A 13,507-nucleotide genomic window follows, 5' to 3' on the forward strand; every position below is an offset into this window, starting at 1 on the left:
TCTCAGTAATGGCATAAGAAACTAAAGCTATTATAACTAGAAAAGGAATTATTATTCTAAATAATTGATTTCTGTTCTTTCCCTTTTTTTAAATTAGTATTTCTCTGAACAGCCATTGAAGAATCTTCTGCTTTCAACTTCTGAAGAACAAATTGAAAAATGTTTTATAATTGAAAATATAAGCACAATTGCTACAGTAGAAGAAATTAATCAAACTGATGAAGATCATAAAAAATACAGTTCCCAAAACTGCCAGGATTCAGGAAATTATTCTAATGAAGATGAAAGTGAAAGTAAAACAAGTGAAGAACTACAGCAGGACTTTGTATGAGCAGAAGTGAACTCTAAAGCATAAGGTTTTTCTGCAGGAGTCACACTGGGAGCCTGAGCTCCTTGCCTTCCTCTCAGTCACTGCAAAGAGGGGACATTTGCTTGTTTGGGGAAAGAAAAAACATCTTCAGTTATAGATCCTAAACATACAGGTAAGCACTTAACTATTTAAAAATGAAATTATGCCAGGCGCAGTGGCTCATGCCTGTAATCCCAGCACTTTGGGAGGCTGAGGCGGGCAGATCATCTGCGGTCAGGAGTTCAAGACCAGCCTGGCCAACATGGTGAAACCCCGTCTCTACTAAAAACACAAAAATTAGCCGGGTGTGATGGTGCATGCCTGTAATCCCAGCTACCGGGGAGGCTGTGACAGGAGAATCTCTTGGAACTGGGAGGTGGAGGTTGCAGTGAGCCAAGATTATGCCACTGCACTCCAGCCTGGGCGACAGAGTGAGACTCCCTCTCAAAAAAAAAAAGGAAGAAAAAGAGAAATTACAAGAGTTGAGACAAACGTTTCCTACATTCTTTTCCATGTGTAAAATCTTGAAAAAGCCTGTCACTGGACTTGCATTGGATGAGATGAGTCAGATCAAAACGATGGCCACCCGTCTCCCTCCTGCCAGCCCAAGTGCCACTGAGCTAGCCGTGCACTGTGGCTAAGGTTGGCAGCTGTGTTCCTGTCCATCACCGGTGCTGCTGCCCACTGTATGTGTCCCACCTGTCTGCTGGCATTCCTAGCATTCTATTTCATTCTTCCTTAGGAGAGATTTCAAACATCTGGTCTTTTCTTTTAACACTGAGGGTAGGCCCTTAGGAATTTTATCTAGGAAACTCTGAACACATTATCACTTGATTTTCTGGAAAGTAGCTTACCCTAGAAAGCAGCTGCAGATGCCAGAAAGATGCTCCCTAAAAACGTTCAGAGACTTCTGTTTATTTATCCCGAGAACGTTGGTTTCCACATCACAGTATCTACCCTTACATGGTTTAGGATTAAAGCCAGGCAATCTTTTACTATTCATTAACACTTCCGATTCAAAACTTACCAGAACAATAGCTTCTGGCTGGAATTTGCAGTCACTGAGGTCATAGAAAATAGGTAACTAATTAGAGAAATAATTGTTATATTTTAAGGTCTGAGAGTGTGTACATGTTATAACATACATGCCATGCCAGGAGACAGTGTATACAAGAAGTCTTAGGACCAGAAAATGGCAGTGCTGGGAGACTGACACAGAAGTGGAAGACTTCCGCAGGAAAGAGGTTGCTGGCTCTGGTGCAAGAGGAAGAATGCTGTTCCACGGGAGCCCGCGTGCCTCCTCAGCTCTCAGTGATTCACACACTCTTGTTATGGCTCATCTGTGTCACTTTCAATACCACGCTGGCTTCTCTGCACTGCCTAGCAGTATTCAGATACCCCTTCTACTCAGCCTGCTTGGCCTTAAAATACAAATCATTGAACTGAGGGGAAAAAAGGTAACTAGGAAGAAAAACCTAATTTAAGAAATTACATAATGCTTTCCAAAGGCACTTACAACTTATTTTTAAATTACTTGCTACTGGGAATTACCCGTGGATATCGGCAGGAAGTCTGGGAATTCTGGTGGCCTCTAGGGCAGAGTTCTCATAGCACCGTCTGGCAGGGACCAGGTGAAAGAGAAAGGAGACAAAGTTAAGAGTGTGCTGGGGAGCAGCCATTGCTAAGGCCAGTCTGATTTCAGTAGTCATTTCTGCTCAGATAGCAGATTGTCCTGGTGGAAGAAAAAGTTGAAGGCAGCTGCCTTAGGGAGGACTGTGAGCTCAGCACATCCTGGGCACATACACCAGTCTGCAGGCCACACCATGCATGTTCCCGGATCTGCCGCCTGGCTTCTGGAGTGGTTCAAGCAGAGCATAGTGGGCCATTGAGGAGACCCAGGAATCTCTGAGATACAGCTCTCTGCTGGAGAACCTCACGGTGACACCTTTTCATCTTTCTGACCAGAGGCGTTTGGCTTGAAGTACATCTGCTGTGTTGGCCTGACCTTTGTAAAAGCCCTGTCACTTTGGAAGTTTGCCCCTTTGAAGAGGCGATTGGGAACATATCACGACTCCCTGCCACCATTGCTTCTCAGACTACCCAATTCAAGGATCCTGTCCAGGACTTCCAGCCCTGTGTTCTCCAGTGGGAAAACGCACTTCAGACTGGTTAGCCTAAAAAGGAGCGATGCCTTTGCAGGATGTGGAGAAGGGAAAATACCGAAATTAACGTTAAAAGACACGAGTGAAATTGTTAGATCTCTAGGAAGTAGGAGCACAAGGCTTCACGTTTTGAGACGATCTGGTTTTCAGTGAACGAGCACTGAGCACCAGACTTGAAAAGGCAGTTCCGGCCAGGAGCAGTGGCTCACGCCTGTAATCCCAGCACTTTGGGAGGCATGAGGCCAGGAGTTCTAGAGCAGCCTGACCAACATGGTGAAACCCTGTCTCTACTAAAAATACAAAAATTAGCCGGGCACGGTGGCATGTGCCTGTAATCCCAGCTACTCAGGAGGCCAAGGCAGGAGAATCGCTTGAACCGGGGAGGCGGAGGTTGCAGTGAGCTGAGATCATGCCACTGCACTCCAGCCTGGGTGACAGAGCAAGACTCAGTCTCAGAAAAAAAAAAAAGGCAGTTCTACTCTACTCTTAATTATGTTTTCCATGTCACTTAATCAGCATATGCTTAAGTGACAAGTATTTTTTCTGAACAGAAGTTTACTTAGAAATACCGTGCACTTGGGGGGTACCAGTAAACTGTCTCAAAACTAGCATATCGGTAGTTAGTTCTTAGACCAAATATAATCTACGAATTTATATGAAAGACTTGTATCATTAGAGCCAGAAATAGTTTTATATTAATGTGTAATACAGATTGACATATGATACACATGTGTAACTTCCGACATGGGCCTGTAAACATGTATTCATTTATGTACCCACACGATGTGGGTCTTACTCCTTTAGTATGAACTTAAAGTCCTTATTAGTATAGCTTGTAACTAAAAATTAGAAATGCTTCCCAGAATTAGGAACTTTGAGCGTCTAACCAGAAATTTGCCACTTACAAAAAAGTTAGTTTTAAAAATATAAGTTAGGGCTGGGCACTGTGGCTCATGCCTGTCATCTCAGTACTTTGGGAGGCCAAGACAGGAGGATCATTTCAGGCCAGGAGTTCAAGACCAACCAACCTGGGCAACATGGCCAGACCCCAGCTTTATTATATATAAAATTTAGAGTTTGTGTCTTCCCCCAAAAGAGGCTGTGACATTTACAGCAGCCTGAAATTGCTCTTAAGGGGCTGGGGTGAGCAGAAGCTTTCCTTCCCCCGCGCAGGAGCCCAGTGACTACCTGACATGTTCTGTATTTGTTTCGTTTGATGTCTGTCTGCCTGCCCCACTGCTAGAACAGAGGCTCCATGAGAGCAGGGACTTTGTTGTTCATTGCTGCATCCCCAGTAATGAAGATACTCAGAAAATAGTTATTGAATGAGTGAAATCTAAACTGTGAATCGGAGGGTGTTTGTGGCAGTGTTTGTTTGTGTTACTGAATTGTGAAAGGGCACAGCTGTGTTTTCAGTGTTTCTATTAAACAACCTTGTACATTTTATTTCACTTGTGTTTTGTCTTAAACCCGACTGCTAGAAACAATTTTATATAATAAGCAATGGGCCCAAAAGTCTGGAGGTTTTTTCGAACTTAGTGAATTTTTATGCACAAAGATGCTGCAGCTGATGCCTTTAAGAAGTCTTCATTGTGGAAGGGCTGAGGCCTGTGCTGTGTTCCTGGGCCTGGGGTTGAGCATCCTGAAGGAGTCACTGAACCGTCACTGTCCCCAGAGCCGGTGGAGACAGAGCTCGTTTGCTGCCTTTTCTTCCCACTCTCGAGACATGGCTGGAGCACAGCCTTCATTAAATGAAAGTTCGCTGTGGTGTTGCATAGCCTTGCTTTTTGAACTAAACTGTTTTCCCTTCACAAGTACTCCTTCTGTCAGAATTAGTTCGTTCCAAGGAGGCTCCTCAATCTCACAGATCAGTAGATGTCTCCTGCTGTCTGGACACATTTGACTTGGAAATTGAATACAGTTTGTATTCAGGCTGGGAACCTTCCACATTTGTGTTTTTAAGCTTCCCTTTTTTACAGTGGACAAGGACACAAATAATAAATCATCCCTAATGCCCTGTTACTTAGTAATGACAAAATACCAGTAACTTCCCGTTTTTTCTCACTACCTTTTTTCTTGACTAAGATGATGATGACAACTCTTGAGGGCAGCATAAATCTATGTGGACATTTGTGGTGTGGTAATGGTGGAAAAATAGCAATCCTTTTCTTCACCCGAGGGGAACAAAAGAGGAGAATTCAATAGTGTGTCATAACAAAGGATTTCTGAGTTTCCGCCCTTTCTTTGATCTGTCTGTACTTGGGAACTCATATTCTAGCAGAGGACATTTTGTGGGTGAAGAAGTGATCAGTGATGAGGATGAAGAAAACATTGGCAGTTCCAGCTGGCCAGCATGGTGAAACCCCGTCTTTGCTAAAAATACGTAAAATTAGCCGGGTGTGGTAGTGCGCGCCTGTAATACCAGCTACTCAGAAGGCTAAGGCAGGAGAATCGCTTTAACCCAGGAGATGGAGGTTGCAGTGAGCCGAGATCACACCAATGCACTCCAGCCTGGGCGACAGAGTGAGACTCCATCCCAAAAGAAAAAAAAAAGGAAATGTTGCCAGAGCAGATACTTTTTTTTTTTTTTTTTAGGTCTTGGGATGAGGGAGGAAATTGAAAAATCATACCACTCAGTAGCTAGATTAAACGTTACTTCTCACAGTGACTCACCACGCTTGTGTCTCCCTCCCAGATTTTCTGGATCCATCATAGAGAAAGAAGCTAAGGGGAAGTTCAGAAGAAAAATCTGTTTTCCGGTCTTTCCAGTAAAAGGGTCGTTTTCCCTACACTTAGTCCTTAAATAGGTAATAGGCTTTTTGTGTACTTTGTTGTCTGTTCCCAAATTTTGTAATACTTTTAATATTCTGGAATTGTACTTAGAGAAAGAGATGATTCTAATGATGTAGTATAAAAGTACATCATCCGCTCTGAAATCTTCCTAAAAGATCTCCACTGCAAACGTGCAGGCATCATCGTGCCCATCTGTGCCTGTACCTGCTCCCTAGGAAAGAGATTTTACACCATTTGTCTCCTCCTAGAATATGGCACGCTCCGTGAGAGCAAGGACTATTTTTTAACTTTGTGTCTGACACTTGATTACCTAAGTGTTTAACAGATTGAGTGGGGACATTAAAGGCACAGACATTGATTGGATTTACCACTAGGGGACAACAAGTCACCATGTTTAGGCTGACAATTGGTTACTATTCAATTTGATTCTTAAATGGCCATGTCATGAAACTCGAAGAGGGCAACGTGTAGCTGAAGGTTGCTGGGTGTGGCAAATAAAAATACAGAACACCCGGTAACGTTTGAATTAAGTTTGACTTTCAAGTAAATGATAGCATGCCCCAAATATTGCATGAAACATACCATTTTTTCCTACTGTATAATGCTTTGAATATGCTGGCATTTTATATAGAGAGATGGTTATAAATTTTTTAGTATAAAAGTATCATTCCATCTTTGAAATCTTCTAAATCACTTCTACCACGTAAGCATAGGAGTCATCTTTGTGGGGCCAGGCTCAGTGGCTCACACCTGTAATCCCAGCACTTTAGGAGGCCCAGCAGTGGATCACCTGAGGTCAGGAGTTCGAGACCAGCCTGGCCAACATAGTGAAACCCCGTCTCTAAAAATACGAAAAAAAATTAGCCAGGTGTTGTAGTGTATGCCTGTAATCCCAGCTACTTGGGAGGCTGAGACAGGAGAATTGCTTGAACCTGGTGAGCAGAGGTTGCAGTGAGCCGAGATTGCACCACTGCACTCCAGCCTGGGCAAACAGAGTGAGACTCCGTCTCAAAAAAAAAAAAAAAAAAGTTGCCGGGGGTGGGAGCCGGGCACAGTGGCTCACGCCTGTAATCCTAGCACTTTGGGAGGCCAAGGTGGGTGGACCACCTGAGGTCAGGAGTTTGAGACCAGCCTGGACAACATGGTGAAACCTCATCTCTAATGATAATACAGAAATTAGCCAGGCGTGGTGGCACAAGCCTGTAGTCCCAGATACCAGGGAAGCTGAGGAAGGAGAATCACTTGAATCCAGGAGGTGGAGGTTGCAGTGAGCCAAGATCACGCCACTGCACTCCAGCCTATGTGACAGGAGTGAGACTCCATCTCAGAAAAAAAAAAAAAAAAAGACATCTTTGTGCTACATCTTTAATTTCAGACTAACAGTTTTTTACTCTTATGTTCCATGTAATATGAGGCACACTTATACTGAAATAGTATTTTTTAAACCTGAAATGCACTTTTAACTAGATGTCCTATATTTTATCTGGCAACTCTAGTGTATTAGTCTGTCTGTGTTGCCATGAAGAAGTACCTGAGGCTGGATAATTTATTTTTTAAAAAAGTTTACATGGGCTCACAGTTCTGCAGGCTATACAGGTTGTATGGTGCCAGCATCTGCTGGTGAGGCCTCAGGAAGCTTCCAATCATGGTGGAAGAAAAAAAGGAGCAGCATATCACATGGTGAGAGAGGGAGCAAAAGAGGGGAGGGGGAGCCAGGCTCTAAACAACCAGCTTTTCCGTAAACCACCAGAGCAAGAACTCATTAGCAAAAGGATGGCGCTAAACACTCACGAGGGATCCACCCCCACAACCCAAATACCTCCCACCAGGCCTTACCTCCAACATTGGGAATTACATTTCAACATGAGATTTGGAGGGGACACACATCCCCAAATCTTATGTTCTTCTCACTGCAAAATACAATTATCCCCTCCCAGTAGTCCCCCAAAGTTTTAATTCTTTATCCACTCAATCAAAAATCCAAAGTCTCATTTGAGACTCAGGACAAGTTTCTTCTACGTAAGATCCTGTAAGGTAAAAGAAGTCATTTACTCCCAGGGTACAATGGGAATATGGGCATTGGACAGACACTTCATTCCAAAAGGGAGAAATCAGCCAAAAGATAGGGGCAATATGCCCCACACAAGTCCAAAACCCAGTAGGGCAAACATGAAAGCTTATCATCTTTGACTCCATGTCCCACATCCTGGGCTCCCAGGGCCTTGGGCAACTCCGCCCTTGTGGATTTGCAGGGTGCAGACTTCGTGGCTGCTCTCGTGAGTTGTTCATGGGAATTGAAAGCCTGTGGCTTTTCCAGGCTCAGGGTGCAAGCTGCCAGTGGAGCTCCCATTCTGGGGTCTGGAGGGTGGTGGCCCTCTTACAGCTCCACTAGGCAGTGGCCTGGTGGGGACTCTGTGTAAGAGCTCCAACCTCACACTTCCCCTCAGCACTGCCCTCATAGAGTCTCTCTGTAAGGGACTCATGTCTGTGGCAGACTTCTGCCTGGAAACCCCAGCTTTCCCATACATACATCCTCTGAAATCTAGGTGAAAAACATCAAGGCTCCTTCACTCTTGCATTCTCTGCACCTGTAGGCTCAACACCACATGGAAACCACCAAGGCTTATGGCAGCTTGCACTCTCTAGAGTGGTGACCAGAGAAACTGGGTCCCCTTGAGCAAGGGGTAGAGCTGGAGTAGCAGGGACACAAGGAGCAGTCTCCCAGGGTGGTGCAGGGCAGTGGCATCCCGGGCCTGGCCCGCAAGACCATTCTTTCCTCCTAAGCCTCCGAACCTGTGATGGGATGTCGTCAGTGACTTTTCCCCATTATCCTGGATATTAGCACTTGGCTCCCTTTTAGTCATGCCAATCACTCTAACAAATAGTTGCTCACAGCCCACTTGAATTTCTTTCCTAAAAATGTTCTTTCCTTCTCTACTGTATCTCCAGGCTGCAAATTTTCCACATTTTTATGTTCTGCTTCCCTTTTAAATGTAAGTTATAACTTTAAGTCATTCCTTTGCTCCCACATCTGATTATACAGTTAGAAGCAGCTACACTACTTCTTGAACCTTTACTGCTTAGAAATTTCTTCCACCAGATACCCTGGGTCATCACTCTTAAGTTCAACCTTCCACAAATTCCCAGGGCATATACACAGAATTCTTTGTGAAGACAAAACAACGGTGACCTCCTTTGCTCCAGTTTCCAGTTAGTTTCTTATTTCCATCTGAGACCTCCTCAGCCTGGCCTTCACTGTCCATATTTCTATCAGCATTTTGGTCACAATTAGTTAAACAGTCTCTAGGAAGTTCAAAACTTTCTCTTGTCTTCCTGTCTTCTGAGCCCTCCAAACTCTTACAACCTCTGCCCATTACCCAGTTCCAACACCACCCCCACTGAGAGATAAGCAGGCAGAGAAAGGCAGTACTATATAGACAGGGGAAACTCACCCCATTTATTCTGAGGTGATGCAGCTACATAATGGGGCAGGAAGCAGCAGATCTGGAACCTGGGAATTCACTGGGCACGTCATCTTGGTGCTTCCATACCAAGTGATGATTATGAATAGACAATTACAGTGACAGATATTGACAAGGGCAGAGAGATGGGGAACCAGACCACTCAGGGACAAAGGTCTGTGTTATCCCACCAGGCAGAAACCTCAGGTCAAAAGTGCTGGCTGAGAGTGAGGAAGATTAAATGGGTGTGAGAGAAGGGAGAAGATAATTGTATATTGTGGATTTGCAACCATGTGCAGGAGCAGAGACTGTAGCTTTTCCACAAGTCCTTCTATCATAAGGGGTTTTTTAATTCTTTTTGAATTGTGACCAGCTGTCATCTGGAAAAATCAGTTGCAACATAGAGTGAATTAACATGACACACCGTGGCCCTGAGTGGTGCAGTGGTGAACAGATGCTCTTGGTGCCCCCTCATATCTCCTTGATATTTAACATTTCTGAGGACAAGGGAACTTCTAAATCTAGCACCTGTTGGCTCTTTGCCTGAGGGTTTTTGCTGGCTTCCCAAACCCATTTTACCCAAGGTTTGATGAAAGTTGGTATTTAACAGAAAGTCTAGGGATGCTGCTAAACATCCTACAATGCACAGGACAACCTCCAATAACAACAAATAAATTTAGTATCAAATTGTCAATTTCTGTGAAAAAAAAAAAAGGCAACTGGGGCTTGATAGGGATTGCATTGAATCTATAGATTAATTTGGCAAATATTACCAGACTATTTTAAGTATTCCTATCCATGAACACGGAATATCTTTCTATTTATTTAGGTCTTCTGTGATTTCTTTCAATTTTGTTTAATTTTAATGTAGACACCCTGCACTTCTTTGTTTAAATTTATCCTTGAGTATCTTATTCTTTTTGATACTATTATAAATGAAATTGTTAATTTCATTTTCAGATTGATCATTGCTAGTGTATAGAAACAAACATTTTAAGTATATTTATTTTGTAACCTGAAACTTTATTAAATTTACTTCTTAGCTCTAATAGTTTGGGGGGTGTGTGTATATATGTGTGTGTGTGTGTGTGTGTGTGTGTGTGTGTGTGTGTGTGTGTGTGTCTGTGTATTTCTTAAGATTTTCTATATATAAGATTATATTAACTGTAAATAGAGATCATTTTACTTCTTCCTTTCCAATCTGAATGCCTTTTATTTGGTTTTTCTAGCCTAATTGCTCCTGTTAGAACTTCCAATACAATGTTAAACAGAAGTGAATAAAGTGTCTTATTCCTGATATTGGGGAGAAATCTTGCAGTCTTTCATTATTAACTGTGATGTTAGCTGTGGGGATTTTTGTACATGCTCTTTGTCAGATTAAGGAAGTTCTCTGCTATTTCTAGTTGGCTTGGTGGTTTCGTTTGTTGAAATTAATTTGCAACTAGCAGAATGAGCCTGGCTAGAGTGAAGGTTGTTTTGAGTTCAGTGTCCCTGGTCTAACACAATGAACCAATTTGGCAATTACTTTTTTTTCATCCAACTGTGATGAATCTCTGATTGTAACAGTACACAGTTAACATCTTTGGCTGCATATGACTGACACAGATTATATTAAGCTGGTCTCTGTTTTATGTCCCATTACCTGGTGTCAGAACCCAGGGCTCACATCCAGCCCATACTGCAGCCACAAAGCCAACTCAGGAGCCCTCAGGGGCTGAAGACCCACTCACCTCATCCCATCCTCCTTGCCAGTTGTCAGATCCCAGGGTTCAGCTCCAGCCATGCTGCAGTCTGAGGGGAGTGGATAGATAGACAGAAAGAATACTTAGGGGGCTGTAGGCAGCTGAAAGATGATTTTGTTTGGCAGCAGCTCTTATTAGCAGCTTACTCTCACACTGTCCACACTGTCTCGGGGGATTGAGCCAGCAGCTCCCCACCACAGCTCTGCAGCCAGCTCTCCCTTGTCTTCAGGGTTAACTCTGTCTCTGGGCATGAGCAAGCCAAGCTGAGTTCTGGATCCTTCCTTTCCATCTGCAAGATGAACAGCTTTGGCTCTCTCTCTCTGGGCACCAGTGCACCCGCCATGTTAAGCCATGTTGACCTGAGCTGAGCCCCAAGAGCCCCTGTACAACATTAGCAGGACACATATACCTTTTACAGACAATAGTGCCTCAGAGCCAAGTATGAACTTACACAAACAGATTATATAACAAGTGGTAAAATATTAAGGGAAATATTAGGGAAGTTATAAAATTGTAGTCTCAAACCTTTTGGAAGGCTGAAAGGTTTTTATTAACTTACGGAACAGGCTGAAGGCAGCCAGTTCTTACATTAGAACATTAAGTCATAGAGTGAAGACTAAAGATAATAAAAGCTTCCCCAGTTAAGTCTGTTTACCTCACATTCCTTTGTCCCTACTCTAATTTGTTTACTCATGTAAACTTTGTGCTGGATGGTCCTCTCAGTAGGAGGTTGAAGGGGAATTACCCATTAATGGTGTTTATTCTAGGTCCCAGAACCAAGGCCTTTTATCAATTGTAAAACCACTCTTTTAACCATGTTAATTATCCAAAAGCTTGTTGACTTAGAACCTCTGTTATTAAATCTATACTGAATAAACTCGAGGAGGAACAGGGAGTGGTGGTCAGTTAGCTGCAGTCGCCCTCTGAAAGCAGTTGATGACCATCCCCAGCCCAGTCGATTCACTCATTCTGGTGTGCATGAGTGCATTTGTTCATCCGTTGCTGAGGCAGGGTCAACTTTGCATGGTGAAATTGGAGAGAGCTCACTTAACTTGCCACTTCTCTGAATGTAGAAAGTAGCACAGCACACTGACTTCAACATGCTGAATGAATGTTCTTCTGCTAAACTTTAGAGGTAGAAGGTATTCCTAGATACCTTCTAGATAGGTAGAAGGAGTGGAAGAGACAGGACAGACCTCCACGGGTGGTGATCAACGTCTCATCCTCTACCACTACCACCTTTGCCTTTTAATGAGGAGGACTTTGTAGTAACTGAGTCATTGAAAAGGAGCTCCACATCTTTAGTAACAGCCTTGGAGGGCATAGGAAGAAGTAGGCTTTGCTGCAGAGCTGAGATGAACCTGCAAGGAGACAGCCCTGGCCCCAGGGAATGATCACTGCACTGTGCAGCCTGTTGGCTGAGATGACTCATTAAGCTGTGATTCCTCTCCTTACTCTCACTCAAACAAGCAGCTGAAGACAGCACAGAACAGTTAGAGCTACGATCAAAAAAGATGACTAATACTTTAGTGTGTCCTGCTCTATCTGCCCCCAGGGAGAGGCCAGACCATTCAGGGCACCAGCTGGAGTTTATAGCTAGGGTGGAGTGTAGAGACAGTGTTTGGTATCACTACTTCCTTTTTTTTTTTTTTTTTTTGAGATGGAGTTTTGCTCTTGTCACCCAGGTTGGAGTGCAATGGTGCAATCTCAGCTCACTGCAACCTCTGCCTCCCAGGTTCAAGCAATTCTCCTGCCTTAGGCTCCCAAGTAGCTGGGATTACAGGCACCTGCCATCAGGCCTGACTAATTTTTCTATTTTTAGTAGAGATCGGGTTTCACCATGTTGGCCAGGCTGGTCTCGAACTCCTGACCTCAGGTGATCCACCCGCCTCGGCCTCCCAAAGTGCTGGGATTACAGGTGTGAGCCACTGCACCTGGCCACTACTTCCTTCTTTGTCCACTATACCCAATGAATAGCCTATTGTAAATGGCCTATGCATTTTCCTCTTTCTACAGAGCATTGTGTAAAATGTTTAGTTCAATTAACTCACGTAGGAAGGACTGAACTAGAATGCTTTCCTTTCATCTTAATTCAACTAGTTACCTCAGGGTCCATATTAAGTGATGCTTAACCCCTTTTAGAAGATGCAAGAGAGTGAATATAATTTTCCCCAAAATGATAGGTAAATTAGTCTGTTAGGTATACTCTAAAATTCTCTCCCAAATTTCTCCTCTACAAACCATGAAACAGTATCTTCATACATTTTATTCAAAGGGCAAAACAGTCAGTATCTTCATACATCTTACTCATCTTAGGCACAACTTTTGTGTTACTGAAAATTACTTGCAACTCACTGAAAATCTGTTCAGTTATATTAAGACTTTTTGCAATATTTATAACCTTTTTGACTGCATGCATGACAGAAGGAACATGGAATGGCTTTCTAATAGAGGAAGAACATGTGTCAGGTCCTTAATTTCACCATCTGGTATTTCTTCCTCCCAATCACACATCTGTAGCTCAGACACTCTCCAGAGGGATCAGCTGAGAAGAACTGCTCTCCATCTTGTCTAAGCATGGCTGAGAAAGCATGGTGGAGTTGGAGAGAGCTCACTTAACTTGCCACTTCTCTGAATGTAGAAAGTAACCCAGCACACTGGCTTCAATATGTCCGATGAATGTTCTTTTGCTAAACTGTTAGGGGTAGATTTGCTAAACGGTTAGAGGTAGAAGGTATTCTTAGATACCTCCTAGGTAGGTAGAAGGAGTAGAAAAGTTACTGGCAGCAAATCCGTATGAGTCTGCGGCAACCTCAATTCTTTTGAATTTTTTTTTTCAAAATTCTTGTGTGTTCCCATCCTTTCCTCTTCAGAAGAAAGAATTTGACTGAGGGTCATAAGGCAGAAAGAGAGACTGAGGCAAGTTTCAGAGCAGGAGTGGAAGTTTATTTAAAAAGACTTTGAAACAGGAAAGAAAGCACACTTGGAAGAGACCCAAGT

The 13,507-nt window shown here is 43.3% G+C and overlaps 1 protein-coding gene across 1 annotated transcript in view; it reads left to right on the plus strand.

Annotated features, from left to right (window-relative positions):
- The window catches only part of IFNAR1 (interferon alpha and beta receptor subunit 1), a 37,431-nt gene extending 27,369 nt beyond the window's left edge, over positions 1-10,062 (plus strand). The window contains exon 11 of the mRNA XM_064380105.1: positions 98-10,062. Within this exon, the coding sequence (XP_064236175.1) occupies positions 98-331 (234 nt within the window). The 3' untranslated portion in view covers positions 332-10,062. The remainder of the gene's footprint in view (positions 1-97) is intronic.
- Positions 10,063-13,507: the final 3,445 nt, after the last annotated feature.

This window comes from Aotus nancymaae, unplaced genomic scaffold, assembly GCF_030222135.1.
Source record: "Aotus nancymaae isolate 86718 unplaced genomic scaffold, 86718_ANA_hifiasm-v0.15.2.pri h1tg000022l_1, whole genome shotgun sequence".
Taxonomy (NCBI): Eukaryota; Metazoa; Chordata; class Mammalia; order Primates; family Aotidae; genus Aotus; species Aotus nancymaae.